The sequence below is a fragment of the Leptinotarsa decemlineata genome, unplaced genomic scaffold (genome assembly GCF_025532065.1).
Source record: "Leptinotarsa decemlineata unplaced genomic scaffold, Ldec_3_MD MMD2_tig00000576_RagTag_RagTag, whole genome shotgun sequence".
Lineage (NCBI taxonomy): Eukaryota > Metazoa > Arthropoda > Insecta > Coleoptera > Chrysomelidae > Leptinotarsa > Leptinotarsa decemlineata.
In genome coordinates, this window is record NW_027412551.1 from 6,703,577 (window position 1) to 6,727,240 (window position 23,664).

The 23,664-nt window shown below is 36.5% G+C and overlaps 1 protein-coding gene across 1 annotated transcript; it reads right to left on the bottom strand.

Moving 5' to 3' along the window:
* Positions 1–16,875: 16,875 nt before the first annotated feature.
* On the bottom strand, positions 16,876–21,564 carry LOC141481933 (uncharacterized). Its single transcript, XM_074174313.1, has 2 exons — positions 21,143–21,564; positions 16,876–21,079 (listed from the first exon to the last, which is right to left on the bottom strand). The coding sequence occupies exons 1-2, from the start codon at positions 21,562–21,564 to the stop codon at positions 20,368–20,370; spliced, it is 1,134 nt and encodes a 377-aa protein (XP_074030414.1). The 3' UTR covers positions 16,876–20,367.
* Positions 21,565–23,664: the final 2,100 nt, after the last annotated feature.

Genomic DNA, 23,664 nt, shown 5'->3' on the forward strand with positions numbered 1-23,664 from the left:
AAATTATATTTATGAAAGATATAAAACTTTCAAATTACAGAATAATTCGAGGACACGAAACCGTCACACTTTTATCATTCCAAAGCACTCGACAGTCTGCTTTTCTCTATCAAACAATATCATGCTCTGCCCAGTGAATTTAGATACTACTCCATATATAATTTCAAGAAAAAGTTGAAAATATATATGAAGTCTTCTGGATAGATAATATATTCATGTTATGCCTTGCTCATATTGTTTTCCCTTTGTCTCACCTTTGTGTATGTTTTGCTATCATATTTTACTCTATTCAAGCTGAATAGATTTTTAATATTCACTTTGGAATTTATAACATTTGTTTTTTCTTGGTTTCACAAAGATTCATGAACCACTCACTTAGCAATGTATACTAGGTAATTATTTTTATATTTGTATATAAAATATGCTATCCCCCATATTAAGTTGTAAAACAGTCTCGGCTGAACTTCGCCTTTTCATTGATTTTTGTATTTACTTCTTCTTTATAAATACGATAATTTCATTAATTTCCATCAAGTTACGGATCAGTCCACTCATAACAGTTTATACATGTAAACCACTTCGTAAATTCTTGAATATTCATCTGAACTATGCATTGTCAAAAGGAAAAAATGCAAAAGAACAAATGACAATGTAGAAAGCGCTATCAGAGTACAAAGTGCACATCCCCAATTTCCTACATCAAGCCCTCCACCACAAGAACAAACTAATTAGTTTTATGCAAATCGAGGGTTGCATCCAGTGCTCTCTTGGTAAATTTTCGTGAGAAAAACGACAGCCTTCTCACACAACACATTAGCTAAACCGCGATTTCAGCCTTGATGGCAATTAGATGTTTTATCACCCTTTATCGAGTTTGGGGTTTGTCGTCATACTAATTGTACTTTGATAACCGATCATTTGCGAGAAACTGTATCTACAGGGAAACGACGGAGTTGAAGTTCTACAGCCATAGAGCTCATGAAAAATTATTTCACAATATGTTTCACAAAACTCCTTTGAGGAAATACTCCGATTTAAATTCAGTTCATTTCGATTCAATTCAGATTTATTGTACTATAGTACAAATCATGAAATTATGAAACAACAACAAAAATCAATTGGCGTTCCGTGGTGACTTCATTGATTCCAGTGGCGCATTTGCTTTTTCAGCTGCAGGAAAACCCGGAAAAATCTGCAGCACCACATCATCTGAAGATCTTGATCTGCCAATGTTTACTCTTCCATGATCGAAAATGCAGGGTGTCTCCAGAGGCTCCAATAAATTCAATACATCGCTAGAACACTTAGTGACACGACTATCTCCAAACTTAAACCAGTTCGTTTCGTCTTTGACCAAAGCTTATTAATGAACAGATTCAACGAGGGAACCACAGTGAACAATGACTGCATATGGATTATAATAGTGGTCTGCTAGATTGAAGCATTCATTTATTTCGAACCTTCGTAAGAGTTTGGTGCTTCCGTCAGAGGTTGAGTCATGTTTGAAGATCATCAGATCATCATCATCAGTGTCAGTTAGTTTGGCAAATGTTTGGCAATACAGTCAATCATCATCTGTTAAAAATTCCATTTTCAGATGCTTTAACAGAAAGCTCTGCACGGACTGATTATTAGTCTATAAGGAATCGCTAGTTGAAGTTCCAGAAATTCACATACGTTATTGCTACCTCTTGAACATTCACTATAAAGTAGACAAGTAAGGATTTTTCCAGCAAAAAATTTACAAACACAATATTAGACTGCTACTAAATGATACTAAATCACCTTTCAAGCACCATATTCGTGATAAGTAACTAAAAACACAATGAAATGATCATTCATCAAGAGTAAATGAACTGAGTTTCATATATTGCTCCTGCAATGAGTTCGATACGATAAATGAGGGCGTTATCTGGACTTATTATCGAATATATAAGACATTTGAATAGAACTTGTATAAAAGTTTCATATTGGAGCTTAGTTTGAAAAGATCCAGGAGCAGTTCGAGAATCAGTATACAACACTAGTTTTCTTTCCTGCGTCATCAAGTTGAAAATAGTATACGTTTTGTTCATGAGTATTATTTAAAAAAACACATTTCAGGAAGTTGATAATCTTCCGATTGATAGACTTTGAGGACCCTGTACCGAGTATGTTTGAATATAGTTGAAGATATTTTTATTTCCCCACCCTCATGCCTGGCAGCAACGAGGTGTATTTCCAAGAGGGTGTATTTTTCATACTCTTGGGAGGAGAATTGGTTTCACTAATTTTCCAGTTTTGGCCCACTCCAATACATGTTTGCTCTTCTGTATGTTGTACAGTGGAACCTTCATATCTTCACCTAGTTATTTAGTCTTCAAGCAAGGTAAAATCCCCATCTAGCTCCTCCAATGCGCTTAGTCTCACGGTAAACAGCTTGAAAAGAAGACCGTTCTGTTTATCTGGCAGAAATGTATCAGTACAATATTCTCATACAATAAAATCGAATCAAATCAATTTTATTTCTTTAAGACAATATAACATTGTACAAGAACAAACAGGTTGGTTAGGTAGATAAGAGACAATGGAATACATTTATAGGTACGTAGATACAGTACACATTCAGGTTAAAAATAACATGAAAATGGTTTATATGAATAAGAGCAAGGATAAATCATCACACATAAGATGAGATATCAGGTACATGGTTGTTTAGTTGTTTGAAAGTATAGATATTTTTCAAATGAATTAATTTTTTAATATTTTTTGAATGTTTTCTCATGTTCCCTACCTCTCAGGGTATCTGGTAAATTGTTAAATATTTTTACTCTGATTCTGTTTAAGTATGTAGCATTAACACTGGGTGATATAAGAGTGGAAATCTACATTGCGTAATTTTCTGGCACATACAGGCTCATACTGGTGAGAAAGGTGTAATTTTTGAAGAAATTGATAGATGAGTAGTTACTTTTGACACCAACTATATATATTATGATTTTTTTCTGAGGAATGAAGACTTTCTGCGAGTGAGAGGAGCCTCCCCATAAACATTTTCCATACCTGAGCCAACCTTCCACTTGTGTATTTTAGAAATATATCAGTGGCTGTAGAGTCAATGCGTGTTTGAGATTTTGAACAAACGTGAGATGAAAACTTAGAACACTAAAACTGGCAGTGTTCTTTCCAGTTCAAGCGAGAAACAATGAAAATATCGAGAAATTTACAGTCTTTATGAACGGATGACTTTGTGTCATTCAGGAATATATCTGAATTTTAATGTTCCTTCTTTGTTGGATGAAACAGTATCGAATTTGTGTTTTCAGCGTTGAAATCCAAACAAATTTCATTAAACCATGCAATGAGTTGTTTCCAAGTGAATTTGCGAGTTTCTTTTGAAGGTATCTAGATTTTTATGAGATATAACTGAAAAGATATCATCAGCATGAATTGTGACTCTTACGTTTGGAAACGATTTCGTTATTTTATTCATCTATGAAATGAAGGGAACTAGGCCTATGACACAGGCCTAAAAAATATTTTATATACCGACGAAGCCACTTTCACTACAAATGGAGTAGTGTCATCACATAATTGTCGCTATTGGGCAGCGGATAATCCTAACTTGGTAATAAACTGTAAAAGCCAGTATTCCCAAAAAATCAACGTCTGGTGTGGGATATTGAACGAACGAATTATTGGTCCTTTCTATTTTGAGGAAAACAATAATGCGCAGAGGTTTCTAGATTTTTTAAACACAGAGTTTTGGGATGCTACTCGTGAGCTGCCAATCAATGAACTATCAAATTTAATTGTCCAGTTAGATGGGTGTTCAGTTCAATATGCCAGAGCTGTGATTCCAAGAATTGCATTTACCGGATACCCGGTGAGTGCGAAAATCCTATATTGGTGAAACTAAAAGGCCATTGAATGTTCGCATTGCCGAGCACAAGAAACACACAGCGAGGGGAAACCAGCAAATCAGGAATATCAGACCATGTTTGGACCCATCAACACAACATCGAGTGGTCCCAAGCTGAGATCATACACAGAGAGGAACATAGGTTCAGGAGAAAATTCAAGGAAGCCGCATACATGCTGTCCAACAATGTATTCAGCCAAGCTAGCGTAGAGATACGCAACATATGGAAACCCATCATCAAGCGAAAAATGGCCAACTCCCGCCAAAATGTCATCTCCCACTAAACCAATGAAGCAGAAAAAATGGAAAGCGGGGATGATAAGTGAAAGTACTCGAACGACCCATAAATAGTGATCTCTCGGAGGAGTCAGTCCAGTCATCACCCGAAGACGATTGAAGATACTAACAATCGAAACGTCGTGAACTATCGTGGCTTGGAATCTCTTAACTTTTTATTTTTATTCATATTTCTTTATTTTTTGTTAAATCTTTCTATTTTTACTTGTATTTCATTTCACTATCAGGTTATTTTTGCTTAATATAATTGTTATTTTCAGCTATTAAATTTAATTTTTCTTTTTTTTTAGTTATTTTGAGGATTTCATATCATTTTATATATTAGACAATGGAAGTCCGAACTAGTGAAAAAACTATAGAAAATGCTATCCGATGGTATAAATGATAATTGTACAGGGTGAAGCAATAATTGTGAAACTTTGGCTTGAATGGAATATTTACTGAGATTTTTGTTGAACTGAGAATTTATTAAAAATGTTCATTAAGTGAATGTTCAAAATGGGTTCCGTTGATTTGTAAACAATAATACAGCCTATTTGCAAATTCTGCACGAACATTGGCAAATATTGTTCTAGTAATGGCGCGACATGCTTGCGTAATTCTTTCTCGCAATTCCCCAAGTAACGCAGGTTGAGTTTTATGAACAACTGATTTGAGGTGACCCCACAGAAAAAAGTCATGTGGCGCCAAGTCTGGTGACCCCGGTGGCCACTCAGTGGCCACTCCTTCCAATCCCATTTGTTCGGATAATTAGTATCCAACCAGTGCCTAACTCGAGCTGCATAGTGAGGAGGTGCTCCATCTTGTTGGAAGTGCAGCAGATCTTCATCTACAGCTAGGTTGCCTTGGTCATCCCTTTGGTTCTCTAATTCATGCACAATTAAAGGTTCGATGGTATTTTCCATCATATCGGAATGAATGTCGAATAAATGTTGCCTGGTATGAACAAGGGACCAATTATAACATCGCCTAATATTCCTGTCCAAACATTCAGTTTTTCAGGATATTCAGTGTGACCATCTCTGAATCGATGCGGGTTTGCATCACTCCAGTACCGACAGTTTTGTTTATTTACATTACCATTCAGCATGAAAGTATATTCATCACTGAAACAAATATTTTTTAACATTCTCGGTTCAACGCGAATTCTTTCAGTCATGAGTTCACAAAACTCAATTCGTCGGTCTGGATCATCATCGCCTAGTTATTGAAGAATTTGTGTTTTGTACGGGTGAAACTTATGTAATTTCAATACCTTTCTAACCGACTCATGTGAAAGTCCTGTCACTGCAGATACTTGACGTGTTGATGCAGTAGGCTCCATTGCAAAATTCCCAAGGACCTCAATTTGGGTTGCTTCATTCAGTAATTTTGGGGCATTCTTTTTTATTTTGCACTGATCCCGTTTTCCTAAACTTTTCAACTAAATCGCGGAGGTACACGTGACTTACATTTTTGTCCGGATGCCTTTCATGAAATATTTGAGCTGTTTTTAAATAACTCTGGTTCTGGGAGGCATATATCAAAATTATCTCCACGCGCTCAGGTATACTGTGAACCATCGTGACAACTATAGCTGAATGACAGTACAGATCGTACAAATGATGAAAACTAATGACATTTAAAAGTCTCTAACAAACCAAAAATTATTGACTCTGACAGAACCCAAAAAACAGATCTTTCCAACTTGTTTTGCAAAAAACGGCATATTAAGTTTTTATTCAACAATAAAAGTATCGACGAACACTTATCATTTGAAATAATAGTCCGGGAGGTAGCATTACAAATAAACAAGTCATAGTAAGCCGGCTGATATCAAAGTTCGTACAAACTTTGACAATAGGCTGTATTACTGGTTACAAAACAATGGAACCCACTTTGAACATTTACTTGACTGACATTTTCAATGAATTTGTAGTTCAACAAAAACCTCAACGAATATTCCATCTAAGCCAAAGTTTCACAATTATTGCTTCACCCTGTATGATTATCATTTATACCATTGGATAGCATTTTCTATAGTCTTCTCAATGAGGTATCACAAGTAGGGGTTTGCTATTTAAACTTTTTGAGTTTTGGTGGGTTTGGCCTAGGAGGTTGATGGGGGTAAGTTCTCTTTCATGTCACCATGTCACTCTAGTACCCCGTTACTATCCCAGGAACAGTTTCAAGCAGTTTTCGATATCACCTTCGGTTCGTGAGATATAGCCCATTGTGAGTTTTAAAATTGACACACTGTATAATAAAACAATGTATATTTTCACGGAAGTTGAGCAATGGTTCAAAGAAGGAGCATCACAAGTTTTGATAATACCGTCTGAGATGATGGAACCGTTGGCCTTTGAAGAATACACGACGGATGAACTACTGGGAAAACATCAGGTAACATGAAAATATATATATCATGAAGGAAATTGACCCAATAAGTGAGCCTTGTTATGTTTCCTCTTTGGTGAATACCATCCTCTTATCTATACATAGCTCCAACATGTTGATTATATTTGCATACAGGGTAGTAGTTGTTTACAGCTGATTCTCGGCCTCCCCCCACCACTATGACGTATTAATTGCTTTTTTTATTGGTTGTTGTTTGGTGAAGTTTTTTTGTTGTGCAGTGAAGTCAAGGCATTGTGACCTTGAAGTGTCTGGTGCATGGATCGTTCAGATTTTTTTTTCATATGAGATTTTGTGTGTTTATGTGTGTGTGTAGGAGAATGCACGGTACAGGGTTTCATCATGTGCTTGTTTGTCTATGTACAAACATACGTCTGCATACTTCGAAGATCCTCCAAGTAATAAATGCTCCATCGGTGTTAGGGCACCAAGTTAGTAGTGGAGTGACGTCACAGCAATAACCGTTCAACGGAGCAATAACCGTTCAACGGCTAGAGAGCGACATGTTCACTCCACGACGTGTGGCAGAGTAATGCGTATTCATCGGTCTGCCCTCACCTCTCCTGAAGCGATGAAGGTTCGCTCTAGCCCCGCTATCGATGGTGACACAACGGCAGCCGAGGACTGTTTGCCTAGCGTCTACCCTCTCCGAGACCGCAACGACCATTGCTTGCTCGTACCGGCAACTGTTATCGCATCAAGTTGGGAGATGGACTTGGCTGTGACGTCAGGCATCTCTAGTGGATAGCAACTAGCAATGTGAATCTTTCACGGTTTCATGGTGGGGGTGACTCACACTGTTTAATATAAAAGAAATGCCTGGCACACTATGAAATCAGTAGACGAATATATCTGCAGCAGTTAGCAATTGGTAGAGTGTTATTCAGTTCGTAATAGAAGGAAGACGGTGAGTGTATTTGTCTGTTGGAAATTGTTTATATTTTCGTCCGTTTCAAAAGTAGACTTGAATAAAATTAATAATTTGATTGTACAGGAGGTTGAAATACTAGAGCAAAAGGCCTTATCATCATTGCCAATTGATGAAGTGTACATAATTAAAAATATGTCAACTTATTCTACACGATTTGGTAAATCAATTTTATTAACTTTGCAAGATGTGAGCAATGATAAATTATTTAAAACATGGCTACCAAAACGTATTTCGTTGCAATTCAGTGATGACGATATATCTTGTATCAACTCATCAGGTGGTAAATATACGATGATGTATTTAGGACAGAGCCAACAAAGTTTTGCTGGCATGAAAACGCGATCTCTAGTCAAATTCAATATGATTGAATAATAGTAATAATTTATAGTGAATTTCTTTAGGTCATAGCTTACAAAGTTTTTTTGGTGTGAAAACGATAACTCTAGTCAAATTCAATATGATTGAATAATAATAGTAATTATAATGAATTTCTTATTGTTTTATTAATATTCATATATTAGATGATAATTATATGGAAATATAAACATTACTAACTTAGTTGAATACACTCACTTTGTAACTACAAGTAAAATGGGAATGTGAGTATTATATCACTGAAAAATTGGAGGTTGCTTATTGTTTTTTTTATTCGATTTCAGTTCCACCATTTAAAGATGTGGATGCAGTACGCAAGTCAAGATTGGGTCGATATTGTAGATCTCAAATCATCGGTTCAACATTTGTCGTCTAAATTGAAGGTGTTGGGTGATGGAGCCGAACATGCAAGCGTTTATGATATGAGTGTATGCTATGATGAAAAACAAATCGAATTATGCCTTCGTGATGCTGAGAACTATTGGAGTGGTGCAGAAGTTTGCAACAAATTTTTGGATAATGAATTGGAATTGTGGCAACTTTGTGAGGTTATGATTGAACTGAACCTAAGAAGATTCCTGTATAGCCTCCAACCATACTTGCCAGAATGGATTATTCATCACTTTGAATTGAATGATGAAAATCGAGAGGAAATTGAAGATGGTCGCGAAAATGATGATTATGAGGAAGAAGTTATTTTAGATAGTCTGTATGTTCCTGTGAATCATAAATAATGTCAAATAAAAAACTTTGTATTATTTTCATGTTTTATTTATTTAAATCTGATGAAATACAATAGAAAATGATTACAAAACAATAAATATGATATAAAATACAATACATGATATAAGTCAGTTACAAATAAAAAAAAAAAAGATCATAAAACAGTACATGATAGAGTGAAAAAAAAGTGTCAATATCTGCTATGAACTGAACCATCCAATGCATTGTATGTTAAAACTGTATCATGCAAAATTAATGCATATACTTTAGTGTTGTCTGGAAACTTGGTCTTCCTCGTCTCAAACTCAATCTTTATATCAATAGTTGATGATTTTGTTGCATTCGGTTGATGGGAACAATCGATGACGAATAGTGGATTCTCTCTAAATTGTCCAATGTCCATCAGAGGTTCACTCATATCTTTATCATAATAACTTCGCTGGAAACTCTCAAAAGCATAATAAGCAGGAGCATCAAGTTTTTTATCGAAATTCAAATTCCAACGCTCATATGGATAAACTTCAGAATTCAAGTATACTCGAATACTATTGATATCAGCAGTTGTGAATTTTGTAATATCTTGTGTTCTATCTTCAGATGTGGTAGTACTTTGGAATGCGATGATGACAAAACGAGGAGTTTCCAATGCGTTAGTTGTTTTGATGGCCCATATGTCTGAAGAAGTCCCACGTAATGATGGTAGTTCATAGAGGTCCCACATACGATACGCCAACTTGATTTTGGCATTCAGACCGCTTTTGTTTATTCTACTCAAAAGTTTGAGCTTGTGTTTATCATCTGGTACAATATGCCTTATTTTCCATTCGATTTTATTTATTTCCAAATCAGCATCAACCTCACCTATATATGAGTTTTTGAATGATCGAGCGATAATCAAAATCAATTCCTGTTTGGCATTCAAGATACTTTTGTTGTAATCTTCAGCAAAACCCATCAAATATTTCAGTGGTAGTTTTCCACTAAAAACATGACTGTTTGTATCCAAGATATCTTGCTTCAATTGTGAAAGTCCCCAACCAGATGTCAATAATGTGTTAGCATGAGATTGTCCAAATGATATCATGGTTTTCATTGTAGATGTTATCCCAGGTTTTCTAACAACAGCCACTTGTTCACCTCCCATTTCATAACGAATTTCGTCAAAGAGAAATGCAATTGCATTATTCGAGAGATAGCATGTTTTCGCTACATCTTTGGGGGTGAATTTACCTTCTATGTAAATGAAGCTCTCGGCAATATCTAGTATAACATCTTGATTATTGATTGCAATTCTGATTTCATCCGAATTCCTGAATAGCGGTGATCCATAGGGCTTATATGTGTGCTCATGTAAACTTATGAGAGAATGATCGAGCACTGGTTCATTGAATATATTCAACTTTTCATTGTTTGTTTCGAGCACCATTGTTATTTTCTCACTTTCAATCCAATCGATTTCAAAAATTTAAGATCACTCACAGACAGAGCGTTATGTGCTAACTGTTTAGCATACACTTGTGGAATGAGCTTCTTTTTATGCACACCTTTCTTTTTGATAGTGCAACTCGTTTGGGATTGTTCAATGCGATTTTGTCTATTATAAATGAAACCCATAACAACAGTTATTCGATTTTCTTCAATTCCAAAATAATGAAAATCTCTTCTTCACTTCCAAAATCGATAAGGTTATTTTTTTCATCCAAAATACGCACTGTAATGTTGTGAATCAATTGACGACCTTCTGGACTGACAGGCATATATATAATACTGTGTGGTTCTTTAGTGAGATTGTAGCCAGGTTCAACATCAATATCGAATGAGAAAAGAATGTGGGATTCTTCACCATTTATATATGAACCAGATATTATATTGCAATCTAAGCGGATAAGTCTCACAGTTGTAATGTTTATTGGTAATGATGATTCATGTATCTGATTTGGTGGAAATATTTCATGAGCGAACCCCATCATTTCTGCTATTGAATTTGGATGTGTCAGATCAATTTCATATTTGGATCGCATTTCACATTTGAATGTATTATTATTGGCGTGTAGATAGAAAATATCATCTGCAACGACATCATTTGGTTTTTTATCATGAAACAATCTGAACATGATATGTTTCTGTATGACGGCATTGATCTCTTCTATTTCATAAGCACCACATGGAATTTCAATTGTCAACTTTTGGGGTATCGATGGGTTGTCATTACTGATTCTAAAACTAACTAAGTTATTAGCTTCAGTTATATTATTGATTGTATTGCACCCATAGAATCCCAAAAGTCCTAATCCATAACGACTGTTCCTATCCAATTCAATTGGTGGAAAAAAATCCGCACTCAAGACACTTGTCCCGACAGCTTGTAGCTCGAACTTTCGTGACATGACTGATGAATATTTTGAAACACATTTCAATTTATTATTGTACACAGCAACAGCACATTTGAGACAATTTACACTTTTTGGAAGGTGTTGTATTGTAATAAGTATCATTTTTATTGATACCAATATTCACATCCTCTATATTACAAATACAACACATAGATTTCCGAGGTATAGGACCGTCATTAACATCCGATTCTGAATTTTGATCGTGGTGGTGGTGCTCATAACAATATCTATGTTTCATTATATCGATGTCATCTTGCAGATGCTTAGGCAACTTTTCCCAAACATATGCAATCTCATGTGCAACACATGCAAGTATCACTTCCTTAGGCATATTTGCAAGCATCACTTTATCCATTTTTTTCAAGGTACCATATTTTGAAAACATTCTAAGTGAAAACCCCATTCCCTTGATAGCCTCCCGATCCAGTTTTGGTGTTGAATCCATTTTTATTTGGAAAATTATTTAGAGAGAAACTGCAAGCACAAGTGACCACAGAGAACTGTATTAAATTTCTGTTGTCGATCATAGTTATATTTGATTTTTACATTCGAACATTTTCGAAAGAATCGAGTCAATTCCAATGGTGGGGGTAGATCTCCAAAACTATCGAAATATGTGACTTCTTTCCCACATTTTTTATATGCCACCCAATGTGTTCCTGGTCCACTTATTCCATCTAAATTAACAATAGCTGTCTCGTTTTGTTTTGGACCTGAAGATGGTAATCTATCACGCATAAAAACACCACGAAAATGTGGAATTTTCATTTTTTGCGCATAATAACTGAGATCGAGATCAGTAAGAGGCCTCTGAGGTAGGGGTTCAATTAGTTTTTTGTTTTGTTTGTGGCTTTGTATGGTTTTAAATATAGTCCTAAACCTTTACGGTATGGTTTGAGATATATTCCACTTCCGCGTTTGCCTAATGCTACAGCCTCCATGGTTTTATTGTGACGATTGGCTTCCATTAAAGCCGCTCTGCTGGCTTTTGCCGAATTCACGGCCTTGGTAATACCAGCAGCAGCTCCCGCCAAACTTCCTAGTGCGGATAGTCCAGCAAAAATTGGTATCAATGGTAAAAGTCCACCGATCTTGGGAACAGGAATTATGCGTGGTGTGCGGATTTTCTTCTTTCCACCGGCAGCTTTAAGGTATTTACGTGCCGCCTGCAATGCCACAGTGATAGCTTTTTTGCTATTATTCGTCACAAATTGATTCCCACCAGCTTTCTTCAATACATTTCGCACTTTATGGACTATCCCAGCACCAAATGCAACTTTTTTAATTTTATTTTTCTTCGTTTGTTTCCTCTTACATTTTTTCTTATTGGTACTACAACCCATGCCCATATGTCTTTTCGCTTTCATAATGTTGGTGACAAGTAATGCAGCTGCTCTTTCCCCAATACTCGCGTCCTTCGATTTAACCCTATCCCAAGCGCTGTATTCAAGTTCTTTGTCGGCTAAATGTCTTGCTGCAAGATCGGATGGATGCTTAGAATATTGAATATCGTGTTTTTTGCATTCAATATCTAATTTATTGATTCCAGGGTCGTTACGAGCTAAACGTTGTTTCAATTTTGTACCCGGTCCACAGTATTGATAACCTCCGGTAGATGTAATTCGAAAGGAAGTTTTTTTATTAAATCATTAACAAAACCACAACCTCTTTTAATTTTACGATCACTTTCAATACGTCCGTATCGTTTGATGGTACACATTGAAATGAATAAGCTAATAACATTTATATAGTCTCCAACCACGGCACGATGCGCATTGTAAAACAGAAAGAAAAGTTTGCTGTAGATAATCTAGATGAGAAATTTGGTTGTGGATTGAATGGACAAAGGGTATTCAGACATGGTCCACTACTTCCATCATCAGTTCGAGGACTCATTATAGGACCTTCAAATTGTGGAAAGACGAATGCAATGATATCACTATTAACACATCCACAAGGACTGAGATTTAGAAATGTGTATCTCTATTCGAAATCACTCAATCAACCTAAATATCAGTACTTGCGAAGTGTTTTGGAACCTATAAAAGGATTAGGTTTTTATACATTCAGCAATAATGCAGAAATAGTGGAACCCTCCGACGCTAAGCCTAATTCTGTTTTCATTTTCGATGATGTGATATGTGAAAAGCAAGATATTATTAGATCATATTTCTGTATGGGACGTCATAAGGATGTTGATTGTTTTTATCTAGCACAGACATATTCACGGGTACCCAAACAGTTAGTGCGTGACAATACCAATTTCATTATAATGTTCAAACAAGATGAGACGAATTTACATCACATTTATTCAGATCATGTTTCACCCGATGTAACATTCAAACAATTCCAATTGATGTGTGTTAAATGCTGGGAGGACCAATATGGATTTCTAGTCATTGATAAGGATAGAAAAATAGATGAAGGTAGATATCGCAAAGGATTCGATAGTTTTATATACCCATGATCTTGTTTTTGGAACTTATTCGATCACTGAATATTGTAGTGGTCACTTCACCAACGAATTAAGCTTTAATTCAAAAAAAGGGCATTATGAATACAAAAAAAGATCCTGAAAATAAAAACAATGAAATAAATTTGAAACGTCAACTAGTAGAGACAACAGAAGCTGTCAGGCAGAAATTCAACTCTATCAAGAATGATAATATTGAAAATCGTACGACACTTGAAAGATTGTATGAGCCCATAATGAAACCATTGAATGTTTTATCATCAAACGCTACTTCTAAATCACCAGTGTTATCACCAAATCATGGAACTGTTCAATCTACTTCAAATTATCCCATGAGTACTCCAATAGGAAGAAAACAATCTTTTGGTAGTGTATCATCTGTGAATAGTGACACGAGCACACTTCAAGACGATATGAGAACAACTCTATTCGAAACACCATCATCGTCCCACATCGATTCCTCGGATCCTGACATCTCACCTGTTATGAATGAAAGTGGTGAAGATGTTTTGATGAAACATTTGAATAATATAAAATCTAGAAATCCAGCATATGATGGAACATTTGGCGTACGTATGGATCCAATTACACAAAAGCTGAAAATGGGAAGTCTAGTGGTAAATTTCAAAGATGGAAACATTTCATTTTGGGATGCTAATAAAGTGAAAAAATATGAATGCGCAGGTAGTCCAGAATTGTATGATATGATTTTTTTGAAGAATCCACAAGATGTTGATAATGAAGAAACTCGTCAAGTATATTCCAAAATATTGAAAATAACGAATGCTCCATATAAACAATATCATCTGAAGAATGGTTTTAAAAATACAAATTCTAAAAAATTTCGTGAAGTTATCAAACCTCTATTAGACTCACGACAATATCCAATAAGAAGTAGAAGTAAAATTGGTGGAGCACTCAAACGAGTGAAAATGGAGAAAATATATAATTCTAAACCTGTGAATTATGTGTACTGGAATTCACCGAAAGAGTTAGTTGCTCGCCTACGACTATTGGTAGCTTCAAAGTCAGCCGGACATACCGGACATGATAATGAAATAATTTCAATAATTGAAGAATTACGTGAAGAAGGTATAATATATTAACATATTCACATGTAATGATCACTGTCACATCATCATTCAATGCAGTAACATTATCACCTTTTCTCTTTAATCATATTGAAATAGAATGACTAATGAAATAAGTGATGTCAAACGACAAGTTGTTAATGAATTACATAAACCTGCAAGACGTAATTTTCGTAGAAGAATAACCACCATCAAAGGTTTTGCAGATCTATGGCAAATAGATTTAGCTGAACTGCAACCTTATGCAAAAAGTAATGAAGGATACCGATATATACTTGTAGTGATAGATTGTTACTCCAAATATCTGTGGACTGTAGCAGTTAAAGATAAAACAGGTAGTACAGTAACTAATGCAATGAAACATGTACTGAAAGAAGCCAAATACTCCCCCAAACACATACAAAGCGATCAAGGGAAAGAATTTTTCAATAAAAGCTTCTCATCTCTCATGCGAGAATATAATATCAATCATTATTCAACATTTAGCACAAAGAAGGCAGCTATAGCAGAAAGAGTGATTCGTACAATAAAGGCATGGCTCTACAAGGAATTTTCGATGAGAGGTCACCACAAATGGCTTGATATTCTTCCAATTATAACTAGTAGATATAATAATAAAGTTCATCGTACAATAGGTATGGCACCCATCAATGTTGATTCAACAACAAAATTAAAATTCAAGGGTATCAATGGAATTGGAGGAAGACAAAGTAAACCCAAATTCCAATTAAATGATATTGTACGTATAAGTAAATACAAACATATTTTTGAAAAGTCTTACACTGCGAATTTTACCACGGAGCTATTCAAGATTGTTAAAATTAATAAAACCATCCCAACGACTTATAATCTTGAAGATATGAATGAACAGCCGATTAGAGGATGTTTTTACGAAGAAGAGTTATTACGAACCGAGAATCCTGACGTATATCTGATTGAGAAGGTGTTGAAGAGAAGAAAAAATAAAGTATATGTAAAGTGGTTAGGCCTTCCTAGCGAACAAAATTCTTGGATTGATGAATCAAATATGGTTTAAATGTATATAATAGTGACTTTTATGAATAAAGTAATATTAAAGTTCATTATTGTTTTCATTTCAATTATAAGTATGTGAACTGAAAAATATTGCAGCGGTAAACATTGCCCCAGCCATTCGCAATGTTCTGTGTATACCAAACCAAATTAATTGTATACTCCATTCCCGCTTATATTTTTCAACTCACGATATTGAAAACACATTATCATTCCCAAAACTAATCGCCGTCACTTTGAAATGCAGTATCCAACTCTTTTTGCCAATTATCTCTCACTGATAATGCTGTCTCATAAAGCTTAGTCGACTCCTCAAGCTCAGCCTGAGCTTGCATTCTCGAACGTTGATGGAATTGCTTATCTTTACCAATTTTTGAACGGAGTTCATCAGCATCTTTAGACATTCTAGCCAATTCAACCTTCGCTAATGCAATCTTGGCATCTAATGCTTCAAGAGTTTCATTATTAGCATTAATAGCTCGCTCACTCTTTTCAAGTTCAGCAATAGTCATCTGTGCCTTTACAAGACGGCATTTTGCTTTCCTTTTCATTTCCCCAAACCGATGGAGGGGGCTGAAAGAAGATAGCGGTTCAGCTTTCAAATCACTCTTCATTTCTTTAGGAGTACCTTTTGGCTTCCTCTTCGATCTGTCACTTTTCGTTGCGGGTTTTTTCTGTCGCACAACACTTTTGGATTCTTTCTTTTCTTTAAAGTCAGTGACAATCGATGAAGATGCCTTAGTAACCTTCCTCTTGATTGTTCTAGATTTCTTATCAACACCAAGAGGAAGGGTAGATGAAGAGTGTTTGAGTGATGATAATTGCGAAACGATCGGATTTTCAATAATAATTTGCTCATTTGGTTCTGGCACATCTGCAAAGTTAACGAAGTCGTTAATATCAAAATCATTTATCGAATCTTGACTCGATAAATGTAATACTGGAATATTTTCAAAATCAGTCTGATCGATATCAACAAGTGGTGAACCATCTTCAGCAATCAATAGCGGCATAGAGCTCATGATTATTAAGGTCTGAGGAATGATATGTGATAGCAATAGAATGTGGATAGGAAAGGTGATGATGTTACTGAGACCTCACCATTTATAGAAGAAAATAAACTAGCGCATGCGCTCTTTCATCAACTGGCACATGCGCTCTCTCACTAAACTATTCACGCATGTAACAATCTTTGTCATTTAAGAGGAAAACTTTGTGTTGCATGCATGTATTTTTAAATGTTAGAAAATAATACAAATAAATTCAAAATATATATATTTATTAATAATAGAGGACAATAACGATAATAAAAAATGAAAAATGTTAATATGTCTCTGTGGATGTGGAACGTTCTTTGACTCTATTCCTCAATAGTTGTTGCTCGTGCGTCAAACACCAACATTGAAAAAAATGGATTCTCCTATTGGGGTAGAGTTGACCAACCTTCTCACACAGATCCCAAGTACTTCTACATGCATTGCATACATGATTCCAACAATTCATGGAATATGTATCACAACGCAAACAACGTTGCAGTGGAGTTGGAACGGCAGCACAGGTACCACAAATATTTCTACAGATACCTATATTGTTAAATATTATAGGTTCGGAACACTTCAGACACTGTAACTGTTGTTGACGATAATCCGATTTTGTTCGCTTCGGTGGATGAGAAGGAGGCGATAGTTGAATCCGCAACACGCAATCACTACACATACCAGTACATGGATTGATTGAATCCTTAGGTCTACTTATTTGACAAAAGTAGCACACAATAGCCCCTGCAATCATCATTGGGTAGACACACACTTTTGGTTTTTCATTCCACTCTTTTGGAAACGGCATTTTACTAATTCGATTAGAAATATTAAGAGATGACTTACAGAAACTCTGAATGCTCTCTCCTATACCTACGATCTCTATTTATACGAATCAACATCATGTGGAAGTATAGTGGGATAACTTCTCCTACTATTCCACTCTAAACGAGTCAAGTGGGAGTCGCATCACCTCCTATATAAGTTGACTTGCAAACCTAGAGTTCATTCATTCACTCTCTACAACTGTGAGCAAACAACAACAAGATGAATTCTGCAAAAATAAATGCTGCATTAAATAGAATAGCTGCTGTTGATGAAAACAATTGGATAGACGAATCAGATGATGAGGATGTCAATGTTCCGCTAGAGGAAGTGATAGTTGAAGCAGAAGATGTTGGAGTCGATGAAGATGAGATAGACGAAGTTGAAAACGAGGCCAACCAAAGCGACGAAGATGATGACGTGATGGAGTTTGAGAGGGTCATGGATGAAGAAGGAGATGATGAAGGGATAGAAGCTGACACAACTGAAGGTGATGGTGCTATGAGGATCGGTATGCGAACACTCAATGTCAGTGAGACACTGGAAGATCCCTTGGATTTGTATTGTGCATTGGATGCATACGTATTGATCAGCACAATAGATGGAGAGAACAAAAAACTATGTTGGTGCTGCTTTCGGTTTTATTCGCATAGAAACAATAATGGAGGGTGGTATGCCCATGTCAACACCCACAACACTGTCTCAATTATGGAAATGGGACAGAATTGGTGTGAAGCTTGCGAGAGGCCACTAACAAACTTCACCCGAGTATCTACATGTATTATATGTAATAATGTCCAACCTGTGGCACAATAACCGTGGACCTACTGGTCAAAAAAAAAACAACAGCCCTTTTCAGGGCTACATTATTCACACAAACAGTAGTTAGTTGTATTAGTATTCATAGATTATGTGACAAATGAATACTTTGACTAATAAAAGTCTAAGTTGGAAATTTGTTAGTCTTTGAATATCTATACATTATATGACAAATAAATTACTACTTTGACTGAAAAGTCGAAATTTGGAATTTGATAGTCATTGAATATCTATGCATATGATGAGTACTACTTTAAATGAAAGTTGAAGTTGGCATTTGTCAATCATTCATATGCATATAATGATGAATACTTTCACATACATATATTTCGTTTGAGATTATAATGTTAACATAATGTTAACAATGGTATGAATCTGTTTCTGTTTGAAAGTATAATGGTAGCTCTGAAAAGAGCTATTTTTTTTATTGTTTCAGTCTTTAATTGTAGCCCTGAAAAGGGCTGTTATTTTTTTATTAATCCATGCAATGATATGGACTAACGCTCCTCATCATCAGAAACAATAATTATGGTATCGTCATCTGAATCAGATGATATACTAATGATATCATCCTCATAGTAGTCATCTGAATCAGATGATATACTCATGATGTCGTCGTCGTCATAATCAGCTGAATCAGATGATATACTAATCACATCATCCGCATTATTATCGTCAACAGCATCTATGTCGTCCTGAATACCTTGTTCCACTCGTTCTGCGAAATCATCAGGAAGATCATAGATTCGCTGCAGAAATTGAGCGAAGGTTGTACTCAAATGATCAGACGTTGAATCTATTTCATGTACTTGGATGGGTCCTGTACTCGACATTGTGGAAGAATGATATAGAACTGGGATTGTTGCTATATTTATATTGGAAGAAATGAAATGGAGGGGGTGAAATGTAGAACAGTGTTTGAGATTCGAAAACATCAAGAATGAAACTCTGAGCGATTATTAGGAGAAATTCTAGTGATTATTATGGAAAAAAAACTAATAAGAGGGAGAGGAAGGGAGGAAGACACTGCCCCAGCCTCGCAGTGCCTCGTGTACACCAACCAAAAAGTGTGTACTCCGTGGAAGGAAAGGAAAGGAAATGATGGACGAGTAGATGATTATATGTCATCATCGGAATTGAGGACATCATCATCGATTAGGATTGGGGATGGCGGAGGACTATCCTCGATGAGGATAGGGGATGGTGGAGGACGTCTAACGTCAAGCTCGTCATCAGCATCATCACCAGAGTCGTCGTCGTCATCATCATCGTCGTCGCTACTCATTGGGACAATGTCATCATAAGCAGGGTCCCACCATCCGTCAGGATCTGGATATTCCGAGTCATCCAAGTGTCCTTCGTCACTGCCAGTGACATGTTGAACTTGCATCCTGATGTCGTGATCCCGGTATTCGTATGGCGGACTGTGGGGTTCCGTGGTGGAAGAGACTACCTGTACCTGGCTGTTATCCCAGTAATTGAAGTTGTACCCCTGATCCGGGCAGCTATAGGGTTCGGAGGTTGAATCGGGTTCCATCTCGATGCTAGCTGATCAACTGAATGTTTCATCAGATGATTTCTACTTTTATACTTTCGAGAGGGAGTGGGAGAGGAGTGGAACATTGAGTAGGGGTAAATTGTAGTGTGACATAAGACATATTCAATGAGTAGGGGTAAATTGCAAAGTGACATAAGACATATTCAATGAAAGAGATACTTGAATGGATAAAATACAAATGAAATATACTTGTCGATTTCACTATGAAACATGTCTATTTTTTATTTTTTAAATTTTCTTCACATGAAATTATTTACAAGTGATTAGAGGACACAAAAATTGATGTGAGGTATTTGTCTAGAAGAACTTGGAATTGAAATAAAAAAAATAATAATAATAATAAGAGGAAGTGAAGAAAAATGCTCCAACCATCGCATTGTTCAATGTGTACCAAACCAAAAAACAGTGTACACCCTTTATTTCACTTCCTTTTCCTTTATTCAATATAAACTTAACAAATATAAACTTAAAACTACCATAATTAAATACTCCTAACTAACCTAAAACTAATCTTACATTTACACTTCATCTACAAAAAGAGTGTCCATAACTGTCACTATTTTTTTGTACAGCTTTATCGAAGAGGTCTCTGCTTTACACCTTTCCTGCAGAGATGCATAATTCCGATCTATTTCGGCCATTTCCTTTTGGATTTCCCTCCGTCGGTTATCCATTTCAGCCATTTCTCGCTTCATGGTAACCAACGCGGCCTCGCTAGATCGGGCAGCTCGTTCTGCTTTCTTGCATCTCTGCAGAAAAACACTCATCTTTTCACTAACCTCTCCGATAGGCTGTGGCACCAACACCTCAGGATCCGCCGGTGTCGCTGGCAGCGGTGGTAGTCGCGTCACCAACGGCGACAATATCACCAACTCCGGAGAAGGACTCCTCGGAATTTCCACTGCTGCTGGTGCTGCTGCTGGTGTGGAGGCCCTCTTACGAGAGGTCGAAAAACTACCTGCATAAGGATTAGTCCTATTGCAAGTAGCTCGGTACTTTGAAATAGGACCAACCTTTGCTGCAGGTCGTTGGCAAACCTTCTTCACAGCCCTGACTTCCTCCTCCTCCTCGAATAAGTCAGGGCTAGAAGATCTGCACCTAACTCGCGAACGCGAAGTGGTTGGCTGGTCAACCGTCACCGCTCTCGAAGATGCTGCCTCCTCCTGGTCAGCGGACACCGGCAGAATAGACGCCACAGCATTATTCACCTCCTGTGTATTGGTTGCCATTCTGAAAAAGAAGAAATAATACAAAGTTAGTTGATATAAAAAATAACATTCCTAATTTACTTACTCAAATATCAAGTTGGTCGTTGGAACGTACTGCCTTGTTGTGGAGTGGACTGCTCTCGATGAGATGACTTCTCGAACTGAATGTTGTGGAGTGCTCTCCGGAGGGTATCGACTTCGATGCGTGAGCGGTGGGAAAATGGTGGGAGCGCACATGCGCGATGAGGGTAGGGGTGTACATGCGCAAATGTTGGGAGTCGGGGGGCGGGGCTTCGGGGAGGGGAGGGGCGGGGCTTCGGAAAGGGGGCGGGGCTTCGGAAAGGGGCGGGGTATCCGAAAAGTTGGTGGCGACGGGGGGGGGGGCGTGGCCCTAACGGGCCCCGCCCACTGCCTGGGCTCCGCCCAGGTGGGTGGGGCCTCTGGCCCCAGGTAGGCGGGACATCTGGAGAGACATCTACGCCCTCTTCGCGCGCGCGTTCGTAACATAATATGCAACCGAACACCTAACCTAACGTATTAACGTATTAACGTAACCTAACCTAGTACGCTAACCTACCGCTATGCAACCGAACACCTAACCTATCGTATGTATTAACGTAACCTAACCTAGTACGCTAACCTACCGCTATGCAACCGAACACCTAACCTAACCTAACCTAACCTAACCTAACCTAACCTAACCTAACCTAACCTACAGTAACTATTAACCTAACCTAACGAGGGAATACTAACCTAACACCTAACCTAACGTAAGTATGCAGCTAACCTAACGTAGCTATTAACCTAACCTAACGAGGGAATACATTCACCATGTTGGTTCCATTAATACATCATCAGTTGGTTTTGGTTTTGGTTGTATTATTCTATGATTTGGATTAATGTTCAGTCCTGGATATCCCAGTCCACCTGATGATGATGGCCTGACTTTATAGTTTCTCTCCAAAACTTCTTTATGGTTTTTCTCCAATACTTCAACTCTCTGTTCCAGTACATCATACTTTTTCATTGTAGTCCCTGTTATGTTTGACATAGCATCAAATTTTTTATTTGTAGACGCTGCTATGTCAGACATTTTTATGTCTACATCACTTGTAAGTTTGTCAAATTTACGAGTGAAAGTTATCCGAGCCTCTGCAATTTTATCGTCAAATGCTTGCCGGGCGTCCCGAGCAATATTGCCTATTGTGGATTGTATTGCAGCTTGTAGGGCTAGAAGTATAACTTCCTTTGCTCCATTAATTTCCCCCTCAAGATATGATACAGTTACACAATCACTCTTGTCAATTGGTTCACTTGTATTTTTCAATATTTTCCTTTGCATGTCATAATGACCATCTTTTGTTAATTTAAAACCATTCCCAGGAGGACCTCGAATGACATTACCACCCCATTTTCTTTTTCTACCAAACTTATCGATTGTTTTAGACATTGTGCACTCTACGATGATTCTCTTCAAACTGATATTTCTGTCATTTACATTATACTATATATTGCAGTAATTGATTAGGGAAATAGAAATAATACAAATAAAATTTTAATCATTTTATATTCATTACAGTAATACATATATATATACATACATAATACATTAATATCACATTACTTTTATCATATATTATTAATTATAAATGGCTACATAAATATCAATATTGAATTTTCCGGTTTTGAAGATATTGAATGATATTTCAATCATTGATCTCGGCAGATAATAAATTAATCAATTGATCCAATGGAGTCTCCTGAGATTGTGATTGTTGAATAATATTACTTATCCAACGAATGTTCTCATTTGGATCGTTTTCATAAAATTCAATATCATTATGACCCCAAGGAAGAGTGTGGGTAGTATTCGGAATGATAAATCGTTTATCGTCGTGATATGATAATGCAACTTTATTTTTTAATTCAGTATACATATCATGTAACACGCTTCTAAATGAATTCATCTTTCTGAATATCATACCACCTTGTTCGACGATTTTTTGATAATCTTCGCATGTCAATTCATTCTTTATTACAGATCGTTTAACCCCTTTGGCTTTCTTAAATTCACCATCAACAGATTTCACATAATATGCTTTAGCACCTGTACCATAAAAACTCATGATTGGATCATTTGGAAATTCATCTTTGAAGTTACCCAAGACTGAACTTGTTACTGGAATATTGAATTGGTTAACTATACTGTAATTGGATGTATCAAATCTACTTATGTTAGTTTTTATGAATTCATAAAAATTTTCTGTGTTTACTTTAAGAATGAGCGAGTCGGTATCTGTGTAAAGTAAAGAGACATTTTCATCAAAGTGTTGTTTGATGCATCCATAGAAAAAGTCATACATGACTGTTTTAGATAATTCTAATATAGAAAATCCCAAATATAATGGTTTATCGTAATGAACCTTCACTCTACCCAATTGAATGGCAACGAAATTATCAGTGAAAATTGAACAATTTTTGAAATTTGGTTTGGCTATGAGAGTGCTGGCACCTATATTTTTCTTTATATTTTCCCAATGTGTAACGAGTCTAACATCAATTCGATTATCTACATTCTCCATTGTCTTTCCATACACCGCATTATTC

Coding starts and splice junctions, on each gene's coding strand:
- LOC141481933 (XM_074174313.1), bottom strand. CDS start 21,564: ATGTTACGAACGCGCGCGCGAAGAGGGCGTAGATGTCTCTCCAGATGT. Junction 21,080..21,142: donor ACGACCAACTTGATATTTGA/GTAAGTAAATTA, acceptor CTTCTTTTTCAG/AATGGCAACCAATACACAGG.